The sequence below is a fragment of the Anastrepha obliqua genome, chromosome 3 (assembly GCF_027943255.1).
Source record: "Anastrepha obliqua isolate idAnaObli1 chromosome 3, idAnaObli1_1.0, whole genome shotgun sequence".
Lineage (NCBI taxonomy): Eukaryota > Metazoa > Arthropoda > Insecta > Diptera > Tephritidae > Anastrepha > Anastrepha obliqua.
Genome location: NC_072894.1, coordinates 87059653 through 87086019, shown reverse-complemented (window position 1 = coordinate 87086019; position 26367 = coordinate 87059653). Strand labels below are relative to the sequence as shown.

The 26367-nt window shown below is 36.0% G+C and overlaps 1 protein-coding gene across 2 annotated transcripts in view; it reads left to right on the top strand.

Moving 5' to 3' along the window:
• The first annotated feature begins 3802 nt into the window (after nt 1–3802).
• The window catches only part of LOC129242928 (uncharacterized), a 53869-nt gene continuing 31304 nt past the window's right edge, over nt 3803–26367 (top strand). Inside the window, exons 1-4 of one of the 2 annotated variants that reach the window (XM_054879863.1) lie at nt 3803–3925; nt 4125–4417; nt 10202–10329; nt 15104–16190. In XM_054879863.1, the coding sequence (XP_054735838.1) occupies nt 4181–4417; nt 10202–10329; nt 15104–16190 (1452 nt within the window). In that variant the 5' untranslated portion in view covers nt 3803–3925; nt 4125–4180. The other variant, XM_054879864.1, reaches the window with a different exon arrangement.

Genomic DNA, 26367 nt, shown 5'->3' with positions numbered 1-26367 from the left:
CACAAAAGCCTTAGTAATGGCTTTGGCCTCTTGATTTGGTATATAACATACCAAACATAACAACGAGTACATATTTGTTGTCCGACTTGTTGGAAACGGATGTTCAACCTAGAACCTTCTATTGCCATTTCAGTTTTAGATGGTCTCTTTCCAGAGTCCTTCGCTGCCATGATCTTTCCTAGGTCAACATCAAGGCGAATCTATTAAAGGTGGTATCGGTAAATCAGCTGATTTTTTTTTCTTTCGCAGTGTTCATGTGGCTGTCAGCGCAGAATTAAAAAAGCCAAGTTCTTTTTTTTGTTATCTACTTTGCTTTGACAATCTTACGTACAAAATATTGTTGTTGGTCTAGTGCCACCATCGTTAATGAATCAAGGCGCATTGAGTATCATTTAACTGATTTTTTCTTATTGCACTCGGTTCCCATTCATCATCGTGTGGCAAATGCATTAGTCTGATATCAACTATCCCTTCAGATCTCTCAACTTTGGAACAATGCTTATACTCTATGGCACAAGGTCGCCGAGATAGTCCATCATCATGTTGTTCCCCTTTTCGATGCTGGATCTCAAAGTCATCGATTTACGCCCTTTCAATCCACCGTGCAATTTGTCCTTCTGGATGCTTGAATTCTGAATGCTACGTGGTCTGTTCTTAATTTGAATCATTGACCGTACAAGTATTTGTGGAAATGTTTTATGCACTCAACCACAGCTAACGGTTCTCGCCTGGCCACGCTGTTATTTATCTCCGGCTATCCGAGCACTCTGCTATAGTATGCGGTCATTCTTTCTTGCCCATTGATGATCTGTGACAGTACTCCATCTATTTCGTATGTGCTAGTGTACGTATCCACAGCGAACTTTTCTCCCGCGATCGCAGTAGAAAGAAATTCCAATAGCTGGAACGCTTTCTCCTATTTCTTGTGCAACACAAATGATATAGAGATTGTGCCTGTGAGATCGGGCAACATTTGCGAATCCTGGAACAAGACGACGGTAATACGTCCACAGTCCTAGGCAACTTCGCATTTCGTGCACATTTCTTGGTCGTGGCCAATCTTTTACTAATCTTTTACTACTAAACTAAGAGACGTAACTTCTGTTTTAAACAAGGCACACTTCTTCGGATTCAATCGTATTCCCACGGAAGCAATGCACTGAAGGACTTCTTCCAAATATTTCAGATGTTAGCTAAAATTTTTACCCATGAATGTGATGCCATCCTGGTAGACTAAACACGTTTTCCAGTGGAGCCCCTTCAGCACATCTCCATCAGGCGCTCAAAGAAACGCATCACAGAAACTACCACAACCCATCTTCTATACTGAAGACTGTCTTCTTACGATCGCAATCTTAAATTTCCACCTGCCAATTTTTCAATCAAGCGCCGGATAAAGTGGTAATGGGAAGCTGTCCTTTTTCGGGACTTTATTCGCCTCCCTAGCAGCTTCTATGACCCACACTTCGCCTGTCCCTTAGCCTTCTTCTACATTAACCCATATGACTGCTTCAGATTTTGGCGGAATCCGTTGAATGAATCGAACCATTTTTTACATGTCCTTATATGTCCTTTTTAGGAATTTTGATTAGGTTAGGTTAGGATAGGTTTTTTTTTTTAAGTAAAGCTGATAAGTGTTGCCCTTTGTACTTATCAAACATACGTGTCAACTAATCTAAAAATGAGTACAGAATCTTGGAAGTACTGATAATTTTTGAATCAAACTGTTGGAATATTTTTTTTAGCGAAAGTAGGCAGTTAATGTTAATATGCTGAGATTAATCGACGCTATTCTCCGCCAACCTCTATTTTGACTTGAAATGGCACTGATTTTCACCTATTCACTGTGACGAATAGCAGGTGTCGTTTAGCTGAACTCAAACCCTCTTATCCAAGAGCAATCTGTATATAGCAAAGGGATAGCGTTTGGTCTCATCTATACTTGAATGAATATAGTTTGAAATTTAATAAAATCCGGCATAAGTCAATCCAACTCTCATTCGAATTGGGTTCGATATAGCAACTTTTTTTCAGTTAAGCAGTCATCTCGGTCAAAGTTATTACTTTTGTGTCAGACAAGAGCACTGGAGTTCGTTTTTGCTTCCCCTACCTCTTGTTAAATAGTATTTATCTCATAAAAATAATAAACAACTAAGCTAAAATGCGACTATCAGACTTGAGAAAAAATAAATAAATAATACTGTGCGTTTGCCAAGTGGCACAATCGTTCAAGTCACATGCATATATCATACTTCTATCTGTGGACAAGTAACAAAGCAAGTGTAAATTACAGATTTACAGTTAGTAACTGAACTATCACCAAAATGAAGAAAACATTTTTTTCTTAATAACTGAACTATCATAATAAGAGGAGCTCCGCAAAACACCCCAAAGGGTGTAAGCGCCAATTATATAAGTATATATATAACAAAACGAAGAGAAATTCCTTATTGGTAAATAACAGTAACTGGCTTCTAATATTGCGATTTTTGACTTTTAAATTAAACAAGCTAGAGAAAAAATGGTGCGTGTTTCATTTTGAATGTATGAGTTATAAAAATCCCTCCAAATGCATTTCTTTTCGTTTTTATGTCAACGACCCTGACAGAAATTATGTGTATAATTTCTAATGTTTGACACTTTATATTGCTTTTGCTTACTCTACCTCTTAATAAACAAATAATTTTGTTGTAATCTTAATTCTATCATCTTTGCAATAAATGTAAACACAGCTTGTGTAATGTATTTTGTTCTTGCCTTAGCTCCCTAGAATCCAAGAACTGTGCAAGATTGCGCCTTCCGAATTTGCTGTAGCGTCATGCTCTGAGAATATGCAAACAAAAACAGAGGAAATATTTGTATGTTAAGAGGCGAAAGCAAGAGAAACTACTAAACGCAAGCGGGATCGGGACCGGAACGTCCCGTATTGATATCCTTCTATGGGGAGTATATATGCCAAAGCAACTACAGCGATAACAACCAAACACAAGAAATTTAACGCACACAGCACTATTTCTTTCCACAGCGTCCTCCGCATAAAAACGTAAAGAAACTGGTTTAGGAATCTTCTTATTTGCTTTCACAATTTAACACGCGGCACTCTCTTCGCATTAGTTTGTTTAGTAAAATCACAATATTACGAAGCTATTCATTGAATTCTTACAAGCGTGTAATTTCTCTTTCGTTTGTTGGTTTTGTATTTGGAAGGGAGCTGACGTCCGACTTGTCAAAATCGCGAAAAGTAAAGTAACAGTTTTTTAATGGCGCCACCTAAGGTACTCAATTCGCTTTGGTTGTAACCCAAGAATGATAGAATACAAGATTGTGCTTTCTGAATTCGCCGTGTCGTAAGAGTCTTAGAATAAACAAACAAATGGAAGGAGAGTTACTTATTTGCGAAGAGCAAGGGTACACACATACCGTTTTGCCTAGGTGTTATCCGTATAAAAGACTTTTTCGGTATGTTTATAGTTCGTGTTTTCACAATTTAACACGCGGGACTTAGTTTCCATAAGTTTGTTTAGTTTAAACCTTTAAATCACAATAATAGCAAGCTATTTATTGAATTTTCACAAACATGTGATTTCTCCGCCTTTTGTTTATTTTATATAATTAGGGTGCCTGATTTGTCAAAATCGTGAAAATAAAGCACGGCTTTTAGAAGACGCCACCTTCTGGATTCAATTCGTCTTGCCAAGTTCTTTCGTTTTTCGAAAGAAATGTGTGTACCTTAGTAGAACATGTACCTTTGAGTTCCGGTATTCGATAGGAGTTTATTTATATCGACTTTTGATGTATGCGGTTTATTTATGGGATCCAATAGCGATGGAACTGTATTAAATATGTTGGGCTATTAATGTGCAATTGATTGTTTCCCCGTTTTGTTCATTCGATTGTGTGAAATCAGGGATTCTAGTCGTGATAAGTATGTATCTTAGCAAGAGTAGATAAACGATTTCCTTCTGTTATATGGAATTAGCGTTAAAATGTTTCTTTCGCTTATTGCTTTCTTTAACTTCATGGGCATGCGTGTCAACTGCGTGGTACACATTTATTTTATGCAATTATTATTTGCGATAAGTTATTGATCGCGCATTTGTAAAAAGCTATGCTATCTGTTCCAGGTGCTCCTAAATCGAGTTGAAAAGTAATAAGTGATTGGTAAATATACACCAAAGAAATGAGTATCACCAATGATTACGGATTGGTTACCACCGAAGTGAATTCTGTCTTGGGAGCTAAAAATGATTTCAAAATTAGTGAGAAAGAATGTGATGGAGTGAACAAAACCGGGCTGAATTCTAAAGAAATGTCATGGCAAGCTCCTAGTGCGCAAGGATTGTACGACCCTCGTAATGAACATGAAGCATGCGGGGTCGGCTTTATCGTTTCTATTGACGGGACACAGTCACACAAGGTAAAAACTTAAGATTTTTTTTTTTAATTTTTCTTTCGTGTACTAGGATTTATGGGATTTATTCCTCATAAATATTTAGGTACGCTGATGGAGTGGTAGTCTTTAGCTTTAACGTAGAACCGACTGTCGTGGGAGTGGGGTAGAGAATACTGGTGTTATGCACATTCTAAAGACAATTGGTTGAGATTAAACTAAAGAACTGCCAAATATGCAAAATATATAAAGTGTAAAAAATGTATAAAAAAAGTTCTATCAAATATGTGTCTGTCAGTAAAATGAAGAATAAAGCCCAAAATAGAGGTGCCATACCCATAACGCCACGAATTTGCTGATCTAATCAACATATGGGCAACACTGTAATCGCTTAGAGGTGACATGCCATAATTACGTAGTCATAACCATAACCGTAGAGACCAATTCAATTTTGGTTTTTCACCATAAGCATCACTAATTGGATAGCGCTGCATTGTGATTTGCTGAATTGTGGTATACATGTTATTCTCTTTTCTTTAGTTTCTGCACTACGAAATGCACAAATATGATAGTGAATATCTGCTGGTTATGGCTAGGACACCAATAAGGTTAAGGTTATGACTTTATCGTATGATACCTCTACTTTGAGCTTAAGGAAGGAGAAGGGGGGAATATTCGGTATAATGCCGCAATATTTGAAAAAAAGGATGTAAAGGGGGATAGAGGGATTTATCCCCATCCTAAATCTGGAAACTGGGTTCTACAAAGCCTTATAGTTTGTAAGTACTTTAGTGTCAAAATTGTATAATTCAGCGAAAAGTGAGTGCTGCCAGATATCTCAAAACAATAATGCAGATATAGAATCTTAGAATTTTACAGAGACGTTAACTAGAGAGTGTTTTTAAATTTGTAGAATTTTTGCGTTCCCACGACGGGACTGAAACGACTCGGATTTATAGCCGGTCAAGTACTGTCACTTCAACAGCATTCCCCGTACATGTATGGAGAATGTGTATGCTGCTACAGCAAGAGGTTGTTTGTAAATTTTTATAATTTTTTCTTAGAATCCTTTCCACGGAGGCGGCCTTTAGCTGCCTTTCATGGAAGCAATGCTCATCAGTCCAATTCCAGCTACATTATCCATAGTATTTTTGCGTCAAATTCCTTTTTGGGTAGGCGGCCGGCCTAAACAAAAAACTCTCAAATTAAAACGTCATATACAAGTGTATAATACGGAGGCACGATAGCCACCATTCCCATCTTCTATACTAAACTCAAATACTTTATTCTTGTTCTTAATTTTATTTTAATGTGTGCATCCGGCAACACAATATTTTTTTCAATTACAATGAATTGTAACTCTTTAAGATTGGAAAGTGATGATGTTACAACAACAACAACATCCCCTCCAAGTTTAATTAAATAAATCAATACATATATATAAATATATGTCTATTTTTGCATGTTTGGCCGAGCACCTCCTCCTATTTGTGGCGTGCGTCTTGATGTTGTTCCACAAATGGAGGGACCTACAGTTTCAAGACGGCTCCGAACGTCGGATATTTTTTATGAGGAGCTTTTTCAAGGCAGAAATACACTCGGAAATCGTTATATTATATACTTATACTTATAAACCCAGAACAAGACTCCAATACCGCCCATTATTCAAACAGATGGTAATTATATAGCCTCGGTACCAAAATCAATATAGATAACAATATTACGTTTTGATCCTAATATTAATATTCCAGAAACAAAGTTTAATTCTTTTAAGGGGTTAGGGGTAGTCAGAGGCCCAAAAAAATGATGATTTTCAATAATTTGTTTTTTGCTAGTCAATTTCTATATTTTACAAAAATAAAAACGTAGCATTAATACATAGCAACTTCGGCTGTCACGCCACCGGTACCCGACGATAACACAATTGCCATTCCTCCCATTGCGTAATGATACTTATTACTATCGTTTAAGTAGCATCCGGCTTCAGAACCTATTTCATTCTTGAAACCATCAGTAAAGAAAATATCCGTCAAACCTCTTTGAATGCACTATGGGTTATTCCATTGCTCACGCTTCCAAATGAAACTATTTACTATAAGGTCGTCCGTAGGTGTCAAATACAGAGGTTACTGCTCAGATACCATCTTTCTCTGTGTCCCGAAGTTCCCTCTTCGTGCCAGAAATCGTGCTTTTATTGCTTCCTGTTGTATCTTCGTGCTTTTATTGCTTCCTGTTGTATCTTAAGATCCATGGGAATAAATGAATCACCCGTAATGCCTAAACATACACTTATTTGCAGCCTGTATAGTTCATGAAGTGTGGACTTAACCATAGTCCGTCGCCACCAAACCACAGAGGCATAAATGATGATTGGTCTGATAAGTACTGTGTATATCCACCAGACCACAGCAGGTTTCAGATTACTTCTAAATATTTAACTTTCTCAGAGAAACTGAGTGCCATATCTTTCAGTGCTGGAAGACTAAGACCATCCAATTTCCGTTTTCTTGTGAACAAGACTAAGGTAGTTCTTTTTGGATTGACGGAAAGACCTTGCCTCGTGCACTAGTCGTCGATTTTATCTAGAATTCTCTGCACTTTCATGCAAAGCCTTCTTAGGGATTTATCCGATGTTAGCGCGCAGGCATCGTTCGCATATGCTTGGTCATGAAATTCGAGTTATTGCATCACCGTTAGGAAAGAGTCTACGACGACGCACCACAACAGCGGAGAATGAACACCGTTTTAGGCATATTCTTGCCTGGCCCTGACGGTAATAGTTCGTCACTGTTCTCATCAGTGGTTAGCAGCCACTCAGAGAGCATGGAATGTATCCATTTTACAATGGTTTGATTAATTCCATGTCGTTCGGCAAAGGAACATTGAGTTAAAAGTGGAATTATCAAAAGCCCCCTCTATGATCACGAACTAGCCCATTTTGTACTCGTTAGCTTCCAGCCCGGATTCAATCTTGACAAGCATGTTGATTTCTACTTAGTGGACTTCTCGGCAATACCCCCACTCGAATGTGTTTCTCTACCACTCGTTCTAGACTAGAAAAGAACGATGGCAAACTGATTGGTCTAAAACTTTTAGCTAGGGAATAGTCATCTTTTCCTGGTTTTGGAATAAATACTTTTGCGCGTCGCCATTGGGATGGTACGTGACCAAGTGCAAGATAGGCTATGAAGATCCTTTTCAGTGCCTCAGTTAGCCTGTTTCCTCCTTTCTTTAGTATTGCTGGATATATTCCATCAGGCCCAGACTTAAAGTTTTCAAATGAAGATAAGGAAAAGCTTATTGATTCCTCTGTGACTGGCAATATACCAACTATGCGTAATGTCAAGAGATAGAGAAAATAGATTTCAGGTAGAGCATTAAAGGTTTCTGATTTGGAAATCAGGCTTACGAATGGAATCCAGCCTTCCAGCGGTCTAGCTGTTTCCTTCCTTTCTTCGGCTGTACTACAGAAATTTCTTAAGATTCAAGTTCGGCTTACATCACTTTTTTATATTTTCTCTGAGTAAGTCGATGATTGGTGCAGTCTACTTCTGTTTGGGCTTGGAAGGCCGAAAATTCAGCGTTCCACCAAAGGACCGCTTTCCCCTGTCTGCTTTGCCTAAGTGAGCACAGTTCCTCAAAGCAATTGTTTAATGTTCCTTCTAATTTCTCAGTAGTATCTTTCTATTGATTTATGTTTTTTCAGGTTTGGTATCCTCTCTTTTACAAGCTTACCATACCTGTCCCAGTCCACATTTCGAGGATTCCCACCAGAAAGTATTTATATATGTAGTATCAAGTCCAGGTGGAATTCGATAAGACGATGATCTGAAAGAGTGTGTTACCAATTAACCTATTGGTAAATATTAAATCAATCACCCCTTGTCTTCTTTGGGGAACAAAAGTTGGTTTAATTGGTTGGTTGGTCGGTAGAATAAACTCCAGTAACTTGAGACTCCTGGGGTTAAATTTACTGCTTCCCCATACTATGTTTTGAGAGTTTGCATCATAGTCCACTATAAGCCCCAGATTACTGGATTCTGCATACTGGACTACTTCCAGGTAGGTAAGCCGAAACTGCGATAGCTTCGACACTATTCCCACTATTCTAGTACTTGATTTTTGCAACAACAATATCTCTGGAACATAGCCCTTTTAGCATCGTGTGTTCGATCAACCTTGACAATGGTCTCACATTCCCTCCGAGGATGCAGGCATTTCCTACTTCAGTCTCGCGACTTTCCTCTTTACCTTTCCCCTCTTCTCGGTCGTTGGCACATATCCCGTTTCGTCTCTAGAAGATTACAACATTACAGAGGAATCATCTATTCTGTCGCGCTTTCCCGTTTACATTACAAGTGTCGAGTAACTTCAGCTTTTTCACCGGTACTCTTCAGGTTCGCACCAGGTTTAACCGCTGTGAGAGACTTACTCGGTACTAGAGATGCGTCTGAGTCTATTGACAGATTTTCCGCCATCTCCACATCCTCCAAAGATTGTTTAGTTGCCTCAGTTGGTTTAGACATCGGTATACCGCTCTCACTCAATCTGCTCATCGTTCACATAGTTAATGTGCCATTTTTCACCGCGAATGGCGTGTTTCCTCCGAAAACCTGATTTTCAGTTCCGGACATAAGGGGATGTGGGGTTCGGCCCTTAACATCCGATGCTCGAGCAACCGATTGCTCGACGGGAGGATATCACAAAGGAGGATTACCTCGTGCAGATAAATCCTTGTTTATCCTCCACATTTGACTAAGAGAAATTAAAAAAGTGTCAAGTAAAGTAATAGTGGGGACAAGGAAAGGACATGATAAGATGCCGGTGTAGGGAATAACAGGGGAATGTTGATACGGTCATCTTAACATGGTGATAGAATGGTTACCAATTCCGCCGTTCCGCGGTTAGGTGGTTAGCCAATCCCCATATGGAGCTTCACTCTTAGATCGTGGTGAGTTAGCCCCCATGAGATTTGGATTAAACCACCACTTAAACCTCATCCCCGCGGCAAGGAGACCAACCTGGTGAGGCTTTTGTGTTTAAGTAACTAAGTTTAACTATGGCCTCAGCAAGCTTTTCACAAATGAAACAATTCTGGACATAGATGTGTTTAGTATGATCATGATAATTAGCGTTGTTAGAGTTTTTTTGATACTGTAAATGGTCGGCGTATTTGGGATGTTGATGGTATTTATTTTGAAAAATAATTATGTTGAGGCAACTGAATGTAATATGGAAAAGCAATGGATGCTTGCGGGTTCGTTTTCGTTAACTCCGAATGTTTATATATAGTCCTACGAAGAAGTTGTCCCCATTGTCAACTTAAATATTATTCACCAATCGCTTTCAAACATACTTGATTTACGTTGAGTGTTATATTGTTTTCAAAGAGTTGGTAGCAATTGGCTAATGATATTAGATAACATCTCATCCCACTGCAACCATAGAACTTCATTGCCAAGAGCCACACTTCGGCTTAGCCATCTGTCAAGGGTGAATTATTACTTTTAGCCTCTTGTAAATTGTTAGTTGTTCGTTGGACTCTACATATGTATATCTTAAAATTTTAAAGGAAATTACATTTTAAAATACAACGAAAACTATAAATAAAGAATGCTATTTTCTAATAGCCCAAAAATACACAAGAAAATTGACGAGCCTCTAATTATGTACCGCATCTGTGAAACATTTCCATTTTTTGTGAATGACTGATACTATTATATAATTATTAATTTTGGTCTCTTATTTATAAAGTTATGAAAAAAATGTTAGAAATAATACATTTTATTAAAAAAAAAATTATTTTAATAGATTTTGCGAGATGCACAGATTTTATCTGAACGGATGAATCATCGTGGTGCATGTGCATGCGATAATGATACTGGTGATGGAGCAGGAGTGAAGACGTCAATACCGCATAATTTGTATGCCAAGGAACTGTAAGTTCATTTTGAATAAATTTTTGAAAAGTAGATTTAGATCATTTAAACAAAAGCTTTTTCATGCCTATAATTTACAAATGCCATTATACCAGATCATTCGTACTTATAGTAAACTGCGCTAATATCGAGAACGAAGGTTAGTTTTTATTGAAAATCCATACAATTCATTTATTCAAATATCACTATTCATTCATTACGAGCCACTAATTTCATTAGTCTTTCCGTCAATTCTCAGTGTTCTCTCCGCAAAAAACCGTTTTTTGATGTAATCTATGAATTGATAAATTTTGAATATTTCCGAAAGAACGGAAAGGATAGGATGTCCAGCAAAATTCCTTCCGCATGGTTAAGAACAACAAGTAAGCGTGTGGCGTTGTGTCCGCTGAATATTTTTTCCAATTTATTACATCTTTCGACACTTAGTAATTTTTATTTCGAATTATGTCCAATTATGGAAATTTAAGCGAAACATTAAATCATTATTTAAAGTACATTTCTTTTTACCGCATAAATAATGCATAATGCATATAAGAATTATATGACATAGGACGGATAAATACACATATGAGTTATATGACATAAAACGAAGAAGAGGTTGAAATTTATTTTAGTGAGAAGTATCTGCTAGGGCTGTCGGGGTTATTCGTTTAAGTCTTCGTTTTTGCAGTTCTGAAGTGAAAAATTTACCATTTCTTCGTTTGTGTGTGTCTGTGAGTATGATTTGTGCTGCATTCTCGAATGACGTCTTCCATAAATTTAATTTTCAGGTCCCTGTGTATATCGTAATTGGTTATGTACCAGCCTGCGTTTATGATAGTCCTTAGGATTTTGAATTGTAGTCGTTGCATTATTTTATTTGCTTGCTTTCCCCCATAGTTCGATGCCATATTTCCAGATTGGAGTTATAAGAGTTTTGTAGATTAAATAAAGGGTTTTCCAATAAGAGTTGTTATTTTGATAAAAGATCAATGGTTTCGTTGTTTGTGTGGCACGTAGCGCCGTCTTTTTGAAAATAAACGTTGTCCAGATCAATACCGTCCAATTCCGGCCATTAAAAATCGTTAATCATCTCTCAATAGCGCAATCCATTCACCGTAACTGTTGCTCCAGCCTCATTTTCGAAAAAGTAAGGTCCAATGACTCCGCCGGACCATAAACCGCACCAAACAGTCACACGTTGAGGATAGAGAGGCTTTTTAACAATAACTCTTGGATTTTCTGATCCCACATCCGACAATTTTGCTTGTTGACGAAGCTACCGAGGGAGAAATGGGTCTGATCACTCAAGATGATTTTTCGAAAAGAAAATATAATATTATATATCGCAAATAATTATTTTGCTTGATTTGGAGCAGAGAGTTCGTGATGAGAAAACGTAAGATAACGATTTTTAGTAAACTTTATCCTATTTTGAATTTGTTAATAGTGCTGAGACGCGCTCTTCGCGATGCCCAAAATCCACGAACGATGAGGTTTCTTTAGAGGTTTTTGAGGAACCTGAAGTACATGTTAGTTCCCTTACAAATATTTCAAGTCGTGATATTTTGAACATTCCAAAAAGACAACTTTTGCAAATAGTGGACGATGCTTTTACCAATAACAATAAATTATAAAATTTATTCATATTCATTTATTTTTTTCCATTCTTTTTTAACAAAAACGTTTGTTGATAAGCTACATTTGTTTAAAACTATTGTTTAAAGGTGATTCAATTATACCAAAATATTTAAGTTTGAAATAAAAATACTTCAAATAAGCTTTTTTTCTTTGGTAAGAAATATAATTCATAAATATTATTTATACATAAATGGCTCCCAGACAAAGTGGTCCAGTATTCTCTTACAATTTTTTTGCAAAATTGTTTTTCGCTAATTGTTTAAGTTATTATATTCGTTGACACCCCCTTAATAAACTACCAATAACCCCACAAGACAGCTAACTACCATATAAGCACTCATATTACATCATCGCTCTGCTCATTAAACAACACATTTTCGTTCAATCCATAGGAAAGTTCTAATAGTTTCCCCTTGTCGGTATGATATTCTAACTCTCTTTTACCAATAGCAGTTTATTATAACCTAGAAATATATCTACTATGCTCTAAAAGGCAAGACAACTAATCATTTTTATTCTTACAATGTAATAACTGCTGACAACTAAACTCTTCATAGTCGTCATCACAAACTTCTCAGCACTAATAATCAAAACTCTCATTTTTGTTATCAAAAAGAATTCAGGACTGATGGGCCAAACTACTCATTTTCGTTTGTTTTATTTAGAAATATACAAAATTAATATTTTTTGTATTCATTAGAAAACTCTTACATATCAACTCGGTGATTCATCCACGGAGATTCGAACTCACGAATTTTCAAATGCTAGCCGAGTATCTACTCATTCGGCTATGGCGACCATACAACAAACATAACAAAATTTCCCACTAGTACTTTTTTCAGAGCAGCCAATTTATAAGCATACAAATGTAGATATATTTTTCACTTATATGAAATTGCTGTTAGTAAGAGAGATAGAATTAACACCGACAAGGGGAATGAATTATTTGATTTCCCCATTAGAAAATCTTGTATATGCCATTCTGATAATGCGCATGTATTAGAGACTAATAAAATACTTGTAAATGTGTTGGAATTTTTGTCGAAAGTACTCAGCACTGTCTTGTAGGGTTTCGACAAAAATTCCAACACATTTACAAGCATTTTATTAGTCTCTAATACATGCGCATTATCAGAGTGGCTTATATAACATTTTTTGATGGGAAAATGAAATATTTAATTTGATATTTCTTTCCCCTTGCCGATGTGAATTCTCTTTCACCAATAGCAATTTCATATAAGTGATATGATAACGAAAATGAAGAGTTTTGTCATCAGTGCTGATTACTTTTTAACGAATTAAACGAAAATGAGTAGTTTTTGTCATCAGTGCTGATTACTTTTTGATGACGAAAATGAGTATTTTGGCCCATCAGTGCTGATTACTTTTTGATAACAAAAATGAGAGATTTGATTATTAGTACTGAGAAGTTTATGATGACGACAATGAAGAGTTTAGTTGTCAGCAGTTATTACATTCTAAAAATGATTAGTTGTCTTGCCTTTTTGAGCATAGTAGATATATTTCTAGGTTATAAGATTATTGCTATTGGTAAAAGAGAAACTATCAGAACTTTCCCATGGCTAGAACGAAAATTTGTAGTTTAATGAGGATAGTGATGATAATAATATGAGTGCTTATATGATAATCAGCTGTCTTGTAGGGAACATGCGCACACACCCATAAACAACTTTCTTCACGTTAAATCTAATTCGTAACTATAAAAATCTGGAAAACTGTTTTTGAAAATATCACAAAAGCTATGACAGTTTTTCAAATAAATACAGAAAAATAATTTTAATTTAATTTACGTAATAAAAGAAAGTTAGAATAAAATGTGAATTAAAAAATTAAAAAACAGACAGTTTAATTTAACAACTTAAAAATCAAGTCGCAAACACAAAGAGACTTGACATTGACTTGTATAAAAGTAGAGTTCATTTACAACAATATACATATCAATCCTAGTTTAAAACTTTGTGTAAGTTAAAAAACATCTCATATTTTCATAAAATTCTTCAATTTTTTAAACATAATTTTTATAAATCTTTCGGTTATATAGAATTTTATAGCCACGCAACTATACACGCACTTGCACGCATGCAACGGACCTCTTTCTCCATTTTTTCACACACAAATTGGGAGTGAAAAGAAAATTTTCATATAAAAACATTTTGACGTTCGACGAGAATCGACCCCCAGGTTTCGTTAATACCGAGGAAGTGAAATTTTAGTCTGTTAAATTCATTTATTGTGTTTACTAATTCACCTCACTCGTACAAACTTCGTACATTTTATGTCACTATATTTAAGTTCCTTGAGTGCTACATAATATTTTTAGTACTGTGATTTGTGTGCTGTTTGTATGTAATTGTCATCGGACAGTAATTCAGTGGTTTCCTGTTGCTTTCAATATTTAGAAAAGTGTAGTTTAGTTGTGCAGTGTAGTTTACGCGATGTTCGTGATCCATTTGAAAAATTTTTATACGCATTTCGATCACCCACCGTTTCCTTACCCTTTAATTTTTTGTCATATTTAACCCACTGAACGAAACTTCTGATTTTTAATGCGCACATCGCGGTATGTATTAAAAAACAACTCCGAAGGAGTTATAGTAAAAACATTATGGTACTACATAAAAATACATAGTTCGAAAGTAGCTTGAAATGAATTGACTTTTAAATGTGTCAGAAAATCTAATTTTTTTCATACTTATTTATATTTATAAATTTTATTTTAATATGATTAAAAGAAACTATTTTTGTGAGAAAACCCGTGCACTGTTTCTCCCTATTGCGGATGTCGTAGGAAAAATGTAAAGTCCAAAAATGGATTCCTCATATCAAAAGATCCTTTGTCACGTTTTTATAAAAAATTTAAACACTTATGTTCGATTTTTTTACAAAACTATATGAAATAGGGCGCCACTAGGGAAAAATAAATATTTTAGCAAGCACGAAATTCATTTTAGACCCGTATTTTCTCCAGAAAATAATCTTAGAATTTTGGGTGAAACACTATTTGTACTACTAACACACTGAAGAATCAAAACAATAGAAAAAAAAAATGTTTTTTGCAGATATAATTTTTGTTCAATTGTACATAGGTATGTTTAAAATATTTAAATTATCATACAATTTTTTATTTTTTTAGGGCTTCCGAAGGTATAATATTGCCCGATTTTGGGGAATATGCAACAGGAATAATTTACTGTGATCAAAGAACTCATTCTGATGTTGAAGAGGAATTTGCTCAATTAGCACAAGAGCTGAACTTAAAAGTGCTGGCGTGGCGCACTGTTCCAACAAATGAAGAAGCTATTGGAGGTGTCGCGCGAAAATCCGAACCACTTTCCCGCCAAGTTTTTGTTGGGCGTTCATCACATCTTGACCCACAGGCATTTAACCGTCAAATATATGTATTGCGAAAACGTGCCAGCCATGAATTAACTAAAGAAGGGCGGCGTTTTTATATTTGTTCGCTATGCTCGAAAACTGTTGTTTATAAAGGATTGTTCACATCTGAGCAGCTATGGGAGTATTATACTGATCTCAAAAATGCAGATTTCGAAACATATTTGGCTTTGGTACATACACGATTTTCAACTAATACATTCCCGTCTTGGGAACGTGCTCATCCATTACGTGTAATAGCACACAACGGCGAAATCAACACTTTACGCGGAAATGTCAATTTGATGAAAGCTCGTGAAGGAGTTATGCAAAGTGAACTTTTTGGAGAAGACTTAACAAAACTATATCCGGTCGTAGAACCCAATTTATCTGATTCAGGATCATTTGATTGTGTTCTTGAATTTCTTACGATGGCTAGTGAACGATCGTTACCAGAAGCTGTGATGACTATGGTTCCCGAGGCGTGGCAAAATGATAAAACTATGCCCCAAGAAAAACGTGACTTTTATCAGTGGGCATCATGCGTAATGGAGCCTTGGGATGGGCCAGCTTTAATTTCATTTACAGACGGACGATATATTGGCGCTGTCCTTGACCGTAATGGATTGCGGCCATCCCGTTTTTATGTAACAAGTGAAAATGTCCTTATCATGGCCTCAGAAGTAGGAGTTTATGACATTGATCCATCGAAAATAGTTTTAAAAAGCCGTTTAAAACCTGGTCGAATGCTATTAGTTGACACCAAAGAGAGGAAACTCATCCAGGATGTTGAAATAAAAACTCATATTACTAGATTGCGCCCTCATTCGGATTGGCTCCAACAAAAGGTAATTTTTTTAATACATATCTTGCCCCAGATGTATTTCACTTATTTCCTTATTATCAAGTACAGAAGCGCTTAATTGTAATTTCTTACTAATTTTTTACAAGTAATTTCTTATAAATAGAAATATCCAATCATAGACACAAACTGAGATCTCGCCATAGTAAATCGAGGGAACTATATATTTCATCAAACTCAATAAATGTTCTAGCAATGTGGCTAAACTAAAAGTAATTAGATTTAAGTACGACAGTATGAAAATGATATAGAAACGTAACATCCTATTTGGTACATTGAAGCTTATCTGGTCAAGAACAGTAATAACAACGTACCTATATGAGCACTAAAGATCGGGTCCGCCTGAGGGAGTCACAAATAAGTAGGATTTAGTGCTCTCAATTTCTACAAATGAAGGTCTATTGGAGAGATACTTAATAATGAGTGGAAACACAAATACATATTTAAGCTTTAATAATGAAATATTGTGTGTATCTACCAGTAACCGCTCTTAAATGATGAGATTCAGATTGCCAAATTGGAAACGTTGAAAAACAAAAGTATGTTGATGTTTTGAAAAAAATACTTAGTCCGTCAAGGTCACTTTTTCAGGGAATATTCTGGGGAAGACATGCCATTAATGGCATCTAATTGCGTCACTTACATCACTCCGAAGTCTATGAATTGTGTTCTGGAAGCAAAAGTTGGCATGCCACCGCTTACACAATCAGAATACAGAATCAAATTCATTAAACTTCTCCATAAGCTTGATATACTTTACTTTAAAAGTGATGCTACAGGGTCCGGCACTCGAAGGTTTTACGTTGTTTTTTTCGTCTGCTCAGTTTCAGTATAACAGGGTAGCTTATGCAATCGCACAGGGGGTAAAAAAAGATTACTGTCTAAAACTTTAAAAATATTAAGTAAAAAAGCTCCGTAGAATCCGCAGACATTTTTTAATGAAAATACCCATTTCAATCTATTCTTGATATGATTGAATTTAAAACGTCAAAATTTGCATATCGAAAATTAAAAAGACGGGAACTATTATTACAGGTGGAAATCACTTAAAATGCAGAAATAACCATATCCATTCTTGTCATACAAATAAAACAAGTTATCGAATTGAGCTGCGAATAAGGACTAGGTTTCGAAGATACTAATACAGAGTTTTTTAAGTAGAAAGGCTTTCTCCATAAGCTGAAAAACTGAAGAATAAAGGGACAGCTGGAAATGGAAGTGTAAATAAGTAAAATTGCCGTTTTGGTTACCTAAAGGACAGAACCCACTATAAACACCAATTCATAGTCCCAACGTGACGGTTTGGAGTGCATTGTCAAGCAGTGGAATAATTCAAACTTATTTTTTTTGTAAATCGTCTTCAAGCAACGGTGGCTTTTATTAGAGCACGCTGCCAATAAATAGAGAACATCCGTCCTTTAGTACACACATAGTTTTAGCAAGGGGGTGCCACGTCCTAGAGAGACCATGACGATACTGAGCGATTTCTTCTCTCACCAACTGATAAGGCATTTCGGTGGCCAAGATATGTACCATCCAGGATTAATGGCATCCTGACATCACTACTCATGCGATCGGCATGGTGTACATGGGCCAAATTCCAAGAATGTATCCGACGTAACGGTAAATATTTAGAGGAAATAATAAAAAAAATTGATCCGCGATTGCCTTCTTGCCTTCTTTGTAATAGTTATTGAAATAAACTTTTATCATTAGCAATTGTTTTTTAATCGAGCTTCCTAATTTTGCCACCGGAAACCATGTATACAAAATATTTTTAAAACCTATGATAGTATCATATAAATGTCTTAAAGGAAGAATTTTAAGATTTCCAAAAAAATCAATGGAATTCTCGAGAAGTTAAAGACAATATTTAATATATTACCTCTTTAATACTTTCCTCGTGACACTCTTCTGCAATGTTAAAAGCGGTGGTAATTTGTATACGCACCTCCTCAGCAGCTAATACCATGTGGTAGTCTGAAATGACAAGAAGCGTAACATGGAGAACACTTCTGAAGTCAAAAAGTGGTGAATTTGGCGATTCCTTATTCGTCAAACTAAAAAACATAATCTTTTATTTGCCACTAATTAACAGTTTATGTTCTTTAAACCAAGTCCTCAATAGGTGGACATGATTCATCCCAACTACCAGCTGTAACTTTTTCCACGCAGGATGAGAAGAAAATGGAATTTATATATATTAAAAATAGTATAGAACCAGGGACTGAGCCTCGTCGGACACCTAGTTGAATTGCCAGAGATTTTGACTTTTTGAGTTTTATTATATAAATAAGATTTGAACTAACTGTAAATAAATTCCCGAAATCCCAAGGAGATATGGCAGCTTATCTGCAAGAATGTATCTATCAATCTTATCAATTGCCTTTTCGATATCAACAAATACGCCCCACATTTTTTCTTACTATCCAAACCCTTATAAATAAAGGAATTAAAGTATGAAAGAGCATGCTCAGTTGAGCGACAAGATGAGATCGAAATCCAAACTGCAAAGGACTAAAGGAATTTAATTTCTCCAAATATGATAAAATTCTGCCTTTCCATATTAGCTTCTGCCCTTCATTCTTTCTACTCGCGGTAATAAAAGTGAGATTCTTAAACCTCTTACATTAATGTCCGTCCGTGCTACCCCAACAAGTGTGGTGGGAATTCGTGTCGGTACCAATGATGATACCACTTTTCCTTCATTCGGAATCAGTTAATCGGCTTTCCTTAACAACATTAGAGGTAGCTCCAACTCTGGCATTTTCCGGTGGGGTCCACTGAGCATCGCTGAAATTTATCAAATGAATGTTTTTAGTTCTTTTCTGATGAGTATGTACGATTCTAGGTTTACCTGCACGGCTGTATATCATTAGTATCAGGTCAGTCCATAAGTTCGTGCGTATTTTACCCATAATTTCACTTTTGTACGATTTTTGCATACACAAAATTATTCGCGGAATAAAACGGAACTATTTATATTTTCTTTGATATATTGTGCACTCAACAAGTGATTTTAATCGCGGATAGAAGCACGTGTTGTTAAAAAATAAAATGGAATCTGCGAACGCATATAAAAGGCATATTTTGTATTTTTTTTTATAAAATTGGTAAAAATGCAACAACTGCTGTTGCAGAAATAACCACTGTTCACGGAGAGGATACCATGAGTGTAAGGACTGCGCAAAAGTGGTTTTCAAAATTCCGAAGTGGTAACTGCGACGTGGAGGATGCCCCGCGTGCTGGTCGTCCTGAAGTCTTTAACTCGACGCCTTGCTCGAACACGTGGAAGCTCAGCCAAATTTGACAGTTGATAGATCGCTCAGAGGTTAAATTCATAGCATGGAACAGTTCACAGGCACCTGGTTTAGTTGGGAAAGGTTTCAAAGCTGGTAAAATGGATTCCCCACAGACTTTTCGTCGCCAACCTTCAGCAGAGAGTGAATGTGTGTTCTCAGCTGCTGCAACGGCTTGAAAATGAAAGTTTATTGAACCATATCGTTACTGGTGATGAAAAATGGGTCCTTTACAATAATCTTGTTCGCAAACGCCAATGGTTAGATAAAGATGAAACATCAGAACCGACCCCTAGAGATGGCCTTCACCCCAAGAAGATTCTCCTGTCTGTTTGGTGGGAGATGGCCGGTATTGTTTATTATGAACTCCTGGAACCAAACCAGACGATAACTGCTGATTACACTGGTTTACAGCCAAAATGCACCAGAGACGCCGTTATGAAATTCCTATGTAAAATCACCGTCTGATTCCGAAAATCAAGGTTATTTTTTATTCTATGGTAACGTTTTTGAGATATTTACGAATTACCGTTATTTCAATAAAACAAAAAATTGGGCCCACTTAATCATATATATCTCGAAAACGAATTGAGCGATTTCAAAACCGTTTAAAGCTTTTAAAAGGTAATAAAATTTCTTATAAACTGTGTGTAAAACACTTTTTGCTAGGTCCTGCAGATTCAAAGATAACGAACTATCATAACGGATTTTTTAAATTTTTTTTGTAAAAATATAAAAAAATGTGTACTTTGAGAGAAAGGATCTCGAAAACTGTTTACTTTTTCGTGTATTTTTTGTTTTCACTCTAAGCTCTGTTTTATTACAAAAAAAATAAACTTTGGTTAAACAAAATCGATGAACTAATACAAAAGTTACAAGCATTCAAGTAAATATATCCATATAGTAAAACTTAAGTACCCTACAAATAATAGCATATGTACATATGATTCTTAAACTATCTATTTAGGCGACATTTACACCAATGAAGTGGAGGGAACCAACTTGCCATTCAACGGACTGCTATATTTATATTTGAGGTTGGAAAGTCTAGAAAAGTAACCTATGCGAGCATATCTACAGTGTCATTACCAGAACTAAATTCAACGGAAGCTACATTGCCAGAATCAAATTTAACTTTAGTTTCGGCTCCAGTTTCATTGTCAACAGCAGTATCTGATTACGCAGCATCATGTTGTACTGAATTGCAAACGGAAAACGAAAGAAACCCTTTGTCACAAGCACAACTCACTGATTGGATAAGGGATTTGGAATTGTCAAAAGAAAATGCCGAACTACACGCCCCCCGTATGCAACAATTTAAATTTGTTTCATCCGATGTTAAGGTAACATATTATAGGACTCGTCACGAACAATTCTCCCAGCACTATACGAAGAAGGACAGTGTTTGTTATTGCAAAAACATTGCTGGTCTATTTAAACAGTTTGGTGAATCATATGATTCAAAAGAGTGGCGATTGTTCATAGACGGCAATTAAGGCCGTATTATTGCATATTGGCAACCAAAAGCCATCTATCCCGATCGCGCATGCAGTAAATACGAAGGAAACATATGAGACAATGCAAAAATTGCTTAAATTCATTAAATACGAAGAACATGATTGGAAAATATGTGACGATCTAGAAGTCGTTGGAAAGCTATGTGGTCTACAATCTGGATATACAAAATACTGTTGCTTTCTATGCAAATGGGATAGCCGAGCACGTCAAGAACACTACATCATAAAGGATTGGCCAGAACGAATCGAGTTTCAAGTTGGGGTGGATAACATAAAATACTCACCACTTATAAAAAAGGAAAAAATAATTCTACCTCCGCTCCACATCAATCTCAGCCTTATCAAAAACTTTGTCAAGGCTTTGGGCAAAGAAGGCGAAGCTTTTCATTATTTGAAAACAATCTTTCCACAGATTTCAGAAGCAAAAATATAGGAAGGGATTTTTGTGGGGCCGCAAATAAGGAAAATAATGGCCAATACCCATTTCAAAGAACTATTGTCACCAGTGGAGGCAGCGGCGTGGGACTCTTTTGAAAAGGTCGTTACTTCTTTTTTAGGCAAATACAAAAGTCCTAACTTCGAGATGATAGTGAACGATTTAATCAAAAACTATGCAGAAATGAGTAAATAAAAAACACATATAAGACCGTTTTCTCAGTTAACTTTAAAACTAAACAAAAAATTTGGAAGCAAATTTTTAAATTTACATGAGAATATATAGCCCTTAATCTGAATTTATTGCCCTGCTCCGAACAAACAAGAACGACCAAAATTTGTTCTGAATTGGAAGATTAATGTGTCACTTATGTATTTATCTAATTCCCTTTTTAATTTTCTTTCAGGAGTAAATATGTCTTTAAAAATTCATTTCCTCCACTCCCATTTAAATTTTTTCCCGCAAAATCTTAGCGACGAGCACGGCGAAAGGTTTCACCAGTAAATGAAAATGATTGAAAGTCGGTATCAAGGATTCTGGGATGTCGCTATGATGGGTGACTACTGTTGGTTTCTCATAAGAGAAACCGATCCTTATATAAATTTGCGTCAAAACAAGACACATAACTTTTTCAATTATAAAATAAGATCATAGAGTTAAGACAGAGTCATATGTACATATGCTATTATTTGTAGGGTACTTAAGTTTTACTATATGGATATATTTACTTGAATGCTTGTAACTTTTGTATTAGTTCATCGATTTTGTTTAACCAAAGTTTATTTTTTTTGTAATAAAACAGAGCTTAGAGTGAAAACAAAAAATACACGAAAAAGTAAACAGTTTTCGAGATCCTTTCTCTCAAAGTACACATTTTTTTATATTTTTACAAAAAAAATTTAAAAAATCCGTTATGATAGTTCGTTATCTTTGAATCTGCAGGACCTAGCAAAAAGTGTTTTACACACAGTTTATAAGAAATTTTATTACCTTTTAAAAGCTTTAAACGGTTTTGAAATCGCTCAATTCGTTTTCGAGATATATATGATTAAGTGGGCCCAATTTTTTGTTTTATTGAAATAACGGTAATTCGTAAATATCTCAAAAACGTTACCATAGAATAAAAAATAACCTTGATTTTCGGAATCAGACGGTGATTTTACATAGGAATTTCATATCGGCGTCTCTGGTGCAGAAAAAAAGTTGAAATTTGTGATCCAGTGTTATTATTCCCCTCAGCTATCAAACCTGAATGAGGCACTTAAAAAAAATCGACCGTCTTTAGTGAATAGACGCAAAGTTTTGTTTCACCACGACAACGCAAGACCTCATACCGCAAGGCAAACATGAGGCAAGCTGAACGAGCTCGGATGAGAGCTAATGCCACATCCACCATACTCTCCGGATATTGCACCTTGTGATTATCACCCTTTAGGTGGACTTCAATCCCATATGAGTAACAAGAAATACTCCTCAAAAGAATCTATAAAAAGGGATATCGCGCAGGAACTTATGAACGGACCTGATACATAGTTTTGGTCGTGATTTTAGAAATACGTTTACTGTTCAGCCACGGCTCCTGTATCAGGACTATGTCGGCTCCACTATACTCAAGGTGGGGTAGTAAATTGACGGACGCTATCTTAGAATGCTGAAGATTTATCTGAATAATATTATCATCGATAATCCTCTCCAACACTTCCAGGTAATCGCCTTCACTATCCGAGGGCAGAAGCGTCTCCTCATTCGCCCTGTCGAACAGGTACCCGATACTGAAGACAGACTTCATATTGTCTTGACTTATTCAACGTTCGTTCCTACGGGAGTTTCCTCTACCATGAGCCTAATTTTCCTGCTAAAGGAAAGATCTTAGCTAAATAACGAAATGGTTTTCACTTCTGTTTAAGAACATTTGGTACCAAAAGACTAATTGTCTTGGGTTACATTGTTTTTATTTATTTAGCAGCAGAATATGGTCACAATAAGCTCTTGATCTCATGTTAAGTTTGCATTTTTGAGTTGCATTTTTTTCAAAAAACCACTTGGTCTTAAAAAAATTCAAAGCTGACAACAGTCGAATTCAAATAACTATAAGATTTACAGAAGACTTTCAGAAGAAATACTTGACCGATATTTTTCAGGAATCGGAACTTATTTTGTCATCGAAATGTCATTGTGTCGAAATTGTGTAGTAAAAGTCCCTTACTCCATACCTCCCGAGATGGGAAGAGAGTCGCAAAATTCCTGTTGAATGTCACTGTTGGGGTGATGTAATCAGTCCTCTCCGGAGTGAACTGAGTTCGTCGCAATAATAGACTGGCATAACCATAAGTTTTTCCCTCCAGCGACCCGCTTCAGTTAACCTAAATGCACTCATGGTAGCCATCTTCTTGATATGTAGATCTACCGGAATAACATATGTATGTCAATGCGCACTAAGGGCTTCTCTAGGACATGATCTAAATGCACCGACCGCAATTGCACAGGTTGATCGTTGTATTCTGCTAAGTACAATAGTTTGATATTTTAATCTCTTCCAAGATCTTTTCACAAAACTACCGATCCGTATGATAAAATTGGTCGTAATAACCGCCTTATACAGCCAATCATACGTTTGCAGGCATGCAGAGCAATTTCTGATTTCCCATTTTTCAGTGTTCATTTTCTATCTAAGTTTGGAGACCAAGATTATTTCTAACTACTTTGCATTGGATGAAATGGGGAGAGTTTATCCATTAATTAGTGGTAGGGCAAAATTGGGTACCTTGTATTTAAGGTAAAAATCATAAATTCTGTTTTACATGTGTTCAAACTTAAGCCTCAGCCCGTAGCTGAAAAGTTGAGCTCATCTAGCGTCCTTTGAATGATTCCACTGATCGCTTTAGGACACAGTCCTGGTGCCATTACCACCAGATCATCAGCATACCACAGATAAAGCCGTATTTCAGAAGTGTTTAATTTGGGAACTCACCTTGTATGAATATTGGGTAGAAAATAAAAGTTAAGCTGTTCTGCGATCTATAAATGTAGGTTATGATCAGGGAAGGGGGACATTTGTCCACAATGCATTGTTTTATATTGCAGCACTTTGCGAATTAAACACTTTTTCCCCTCATGTTTATTCTAAATTGGTTGATCTATTAATATTTATTAACTTCTTTGAAATTTTTTTATTTACTGCCATGCCAAAACATAATGGAACAAAAGTTGGTAAGTTTGCAATATTACAGATGTCTGCGGAAAATATGTTGTCGTAAATAAAGCAAATTAGGTGGCAAATTAAATTAAATTAAAAAAAATGCATAACATTCATAAACATTCATATTTAATCTTGTCTAAGTTCCAAATGAATAGAAATTTTGTGTGTTTTTTTATTTAATTGCTACGCTATAAAAGCTATGAGGTTTATTACCTGCTTGACGTAAAAAGCATCTGTGGCCATCTTGTAACAAAAAATCACTTACGACAGCAGCTATTACATGAAATACGAAGGGAATAGCCACAGCAAAATTCTGGCTTTTTCTTAGGAACTGTCGCTATGATGTCGAATGATGCGAATCGTGCGCTAAAAGCCGTATTGGTCTAATCAGAATGTAACTCGAATAGAAATGACATTTTTGTAAAGCTAACGAAGACGTGACGGTCCTTAACATCAACACTAGTGATGGGGAAGGGCACAGTAAAATTATAGAGTTCTACTTAGTGCATAGCGCAGACTTTATACATGAAAATTCATCTTTATTTTAGGCTTGAGTCGTGGAATCAAAACTTCTCGTAGATTTTTTGCATGACACAGTGTTCTTCATGTAGCATTTATATAAAGGGTCTTTCAGAAGACGCGCCTCTATTTTGTTTTAAAGTAAAACGTGTAAAAATTCTTTCAGGTTTTACTATTTATATTCAAAGTACGGCTCTTAACAATTATATATAACAAATTACATAATTTGAATGGCCACCATGGGCTCGTCAACAGATAAAATCCGCCGAACAGTCAGTCGATTCTTAACTGTCCAGATATTGATGTTGAAGGTTGTTCAGCAACACATTGGGCCCAGTTTTAGGTCTTCCAGTCCTTTTTCGATCCTCGGGAGAACAAGTGTCTTGAACATTTTTCATCAACCTTTGAATTGTGGGGTCATTCGGACGACTATTTCCACCAAAAAAATTTCGAACTTTGCGATGTATTGATCGTATAATCGACCTTTTCATAAGTTTCGAGAATTTTAACGCGTGTAAATTGATTACGTAAAAAAAGGTACTGTCTAGGCACTTTTGAAAGAGCCTTTATAAATGCCTGGGTATAGTGAGACCAATAGAGATGTCCTTAAAACCCAAACTAAAGTTGTAATTTCTTTTTACCTTATTTTTAAGACGTTGGATGAATCGTTCCCAGATGTCGATATCATCTTAAAACGCATGAAAGTTTTCAGATTGTCGATTATCCAGGGATATTATATTGCGTACAGGGGTATGTGGTCCGAATTCAGAGGAGAGACCCTTTTCTATAATTTTTAATTTTTCAGTATGGTTGGCACTTTTTAGTGGGCAGCCAGTTAGCTTCATCGGCGGTCGAACTACCTGCGAAAGTGCATGGGATAAGTTGTGGCTTCCGGATAGGTTTGTGTCAAAATTGTGTCTGCCAGATGTGGATCGACTTCTGTATCTTTTGCCAATTAATTTAGTGTACGAATAGCTAGAAAAAGGACGAAATTAACGCCAATCGCGACTGTTTTTAATGTACTCGTATATTCGCATATTTAACTACCAGCCGATCTGTCCGGAAAAAAATGCTTTGTCTTTATATACGATATTTCGTACATATTTTTAATGAGGATCATGAGAATAAAATGTTAACTCTGTATATAGAACGACGTTTAAAGGGTTGTCTGAGGTTGAAGTCTAATAATAATA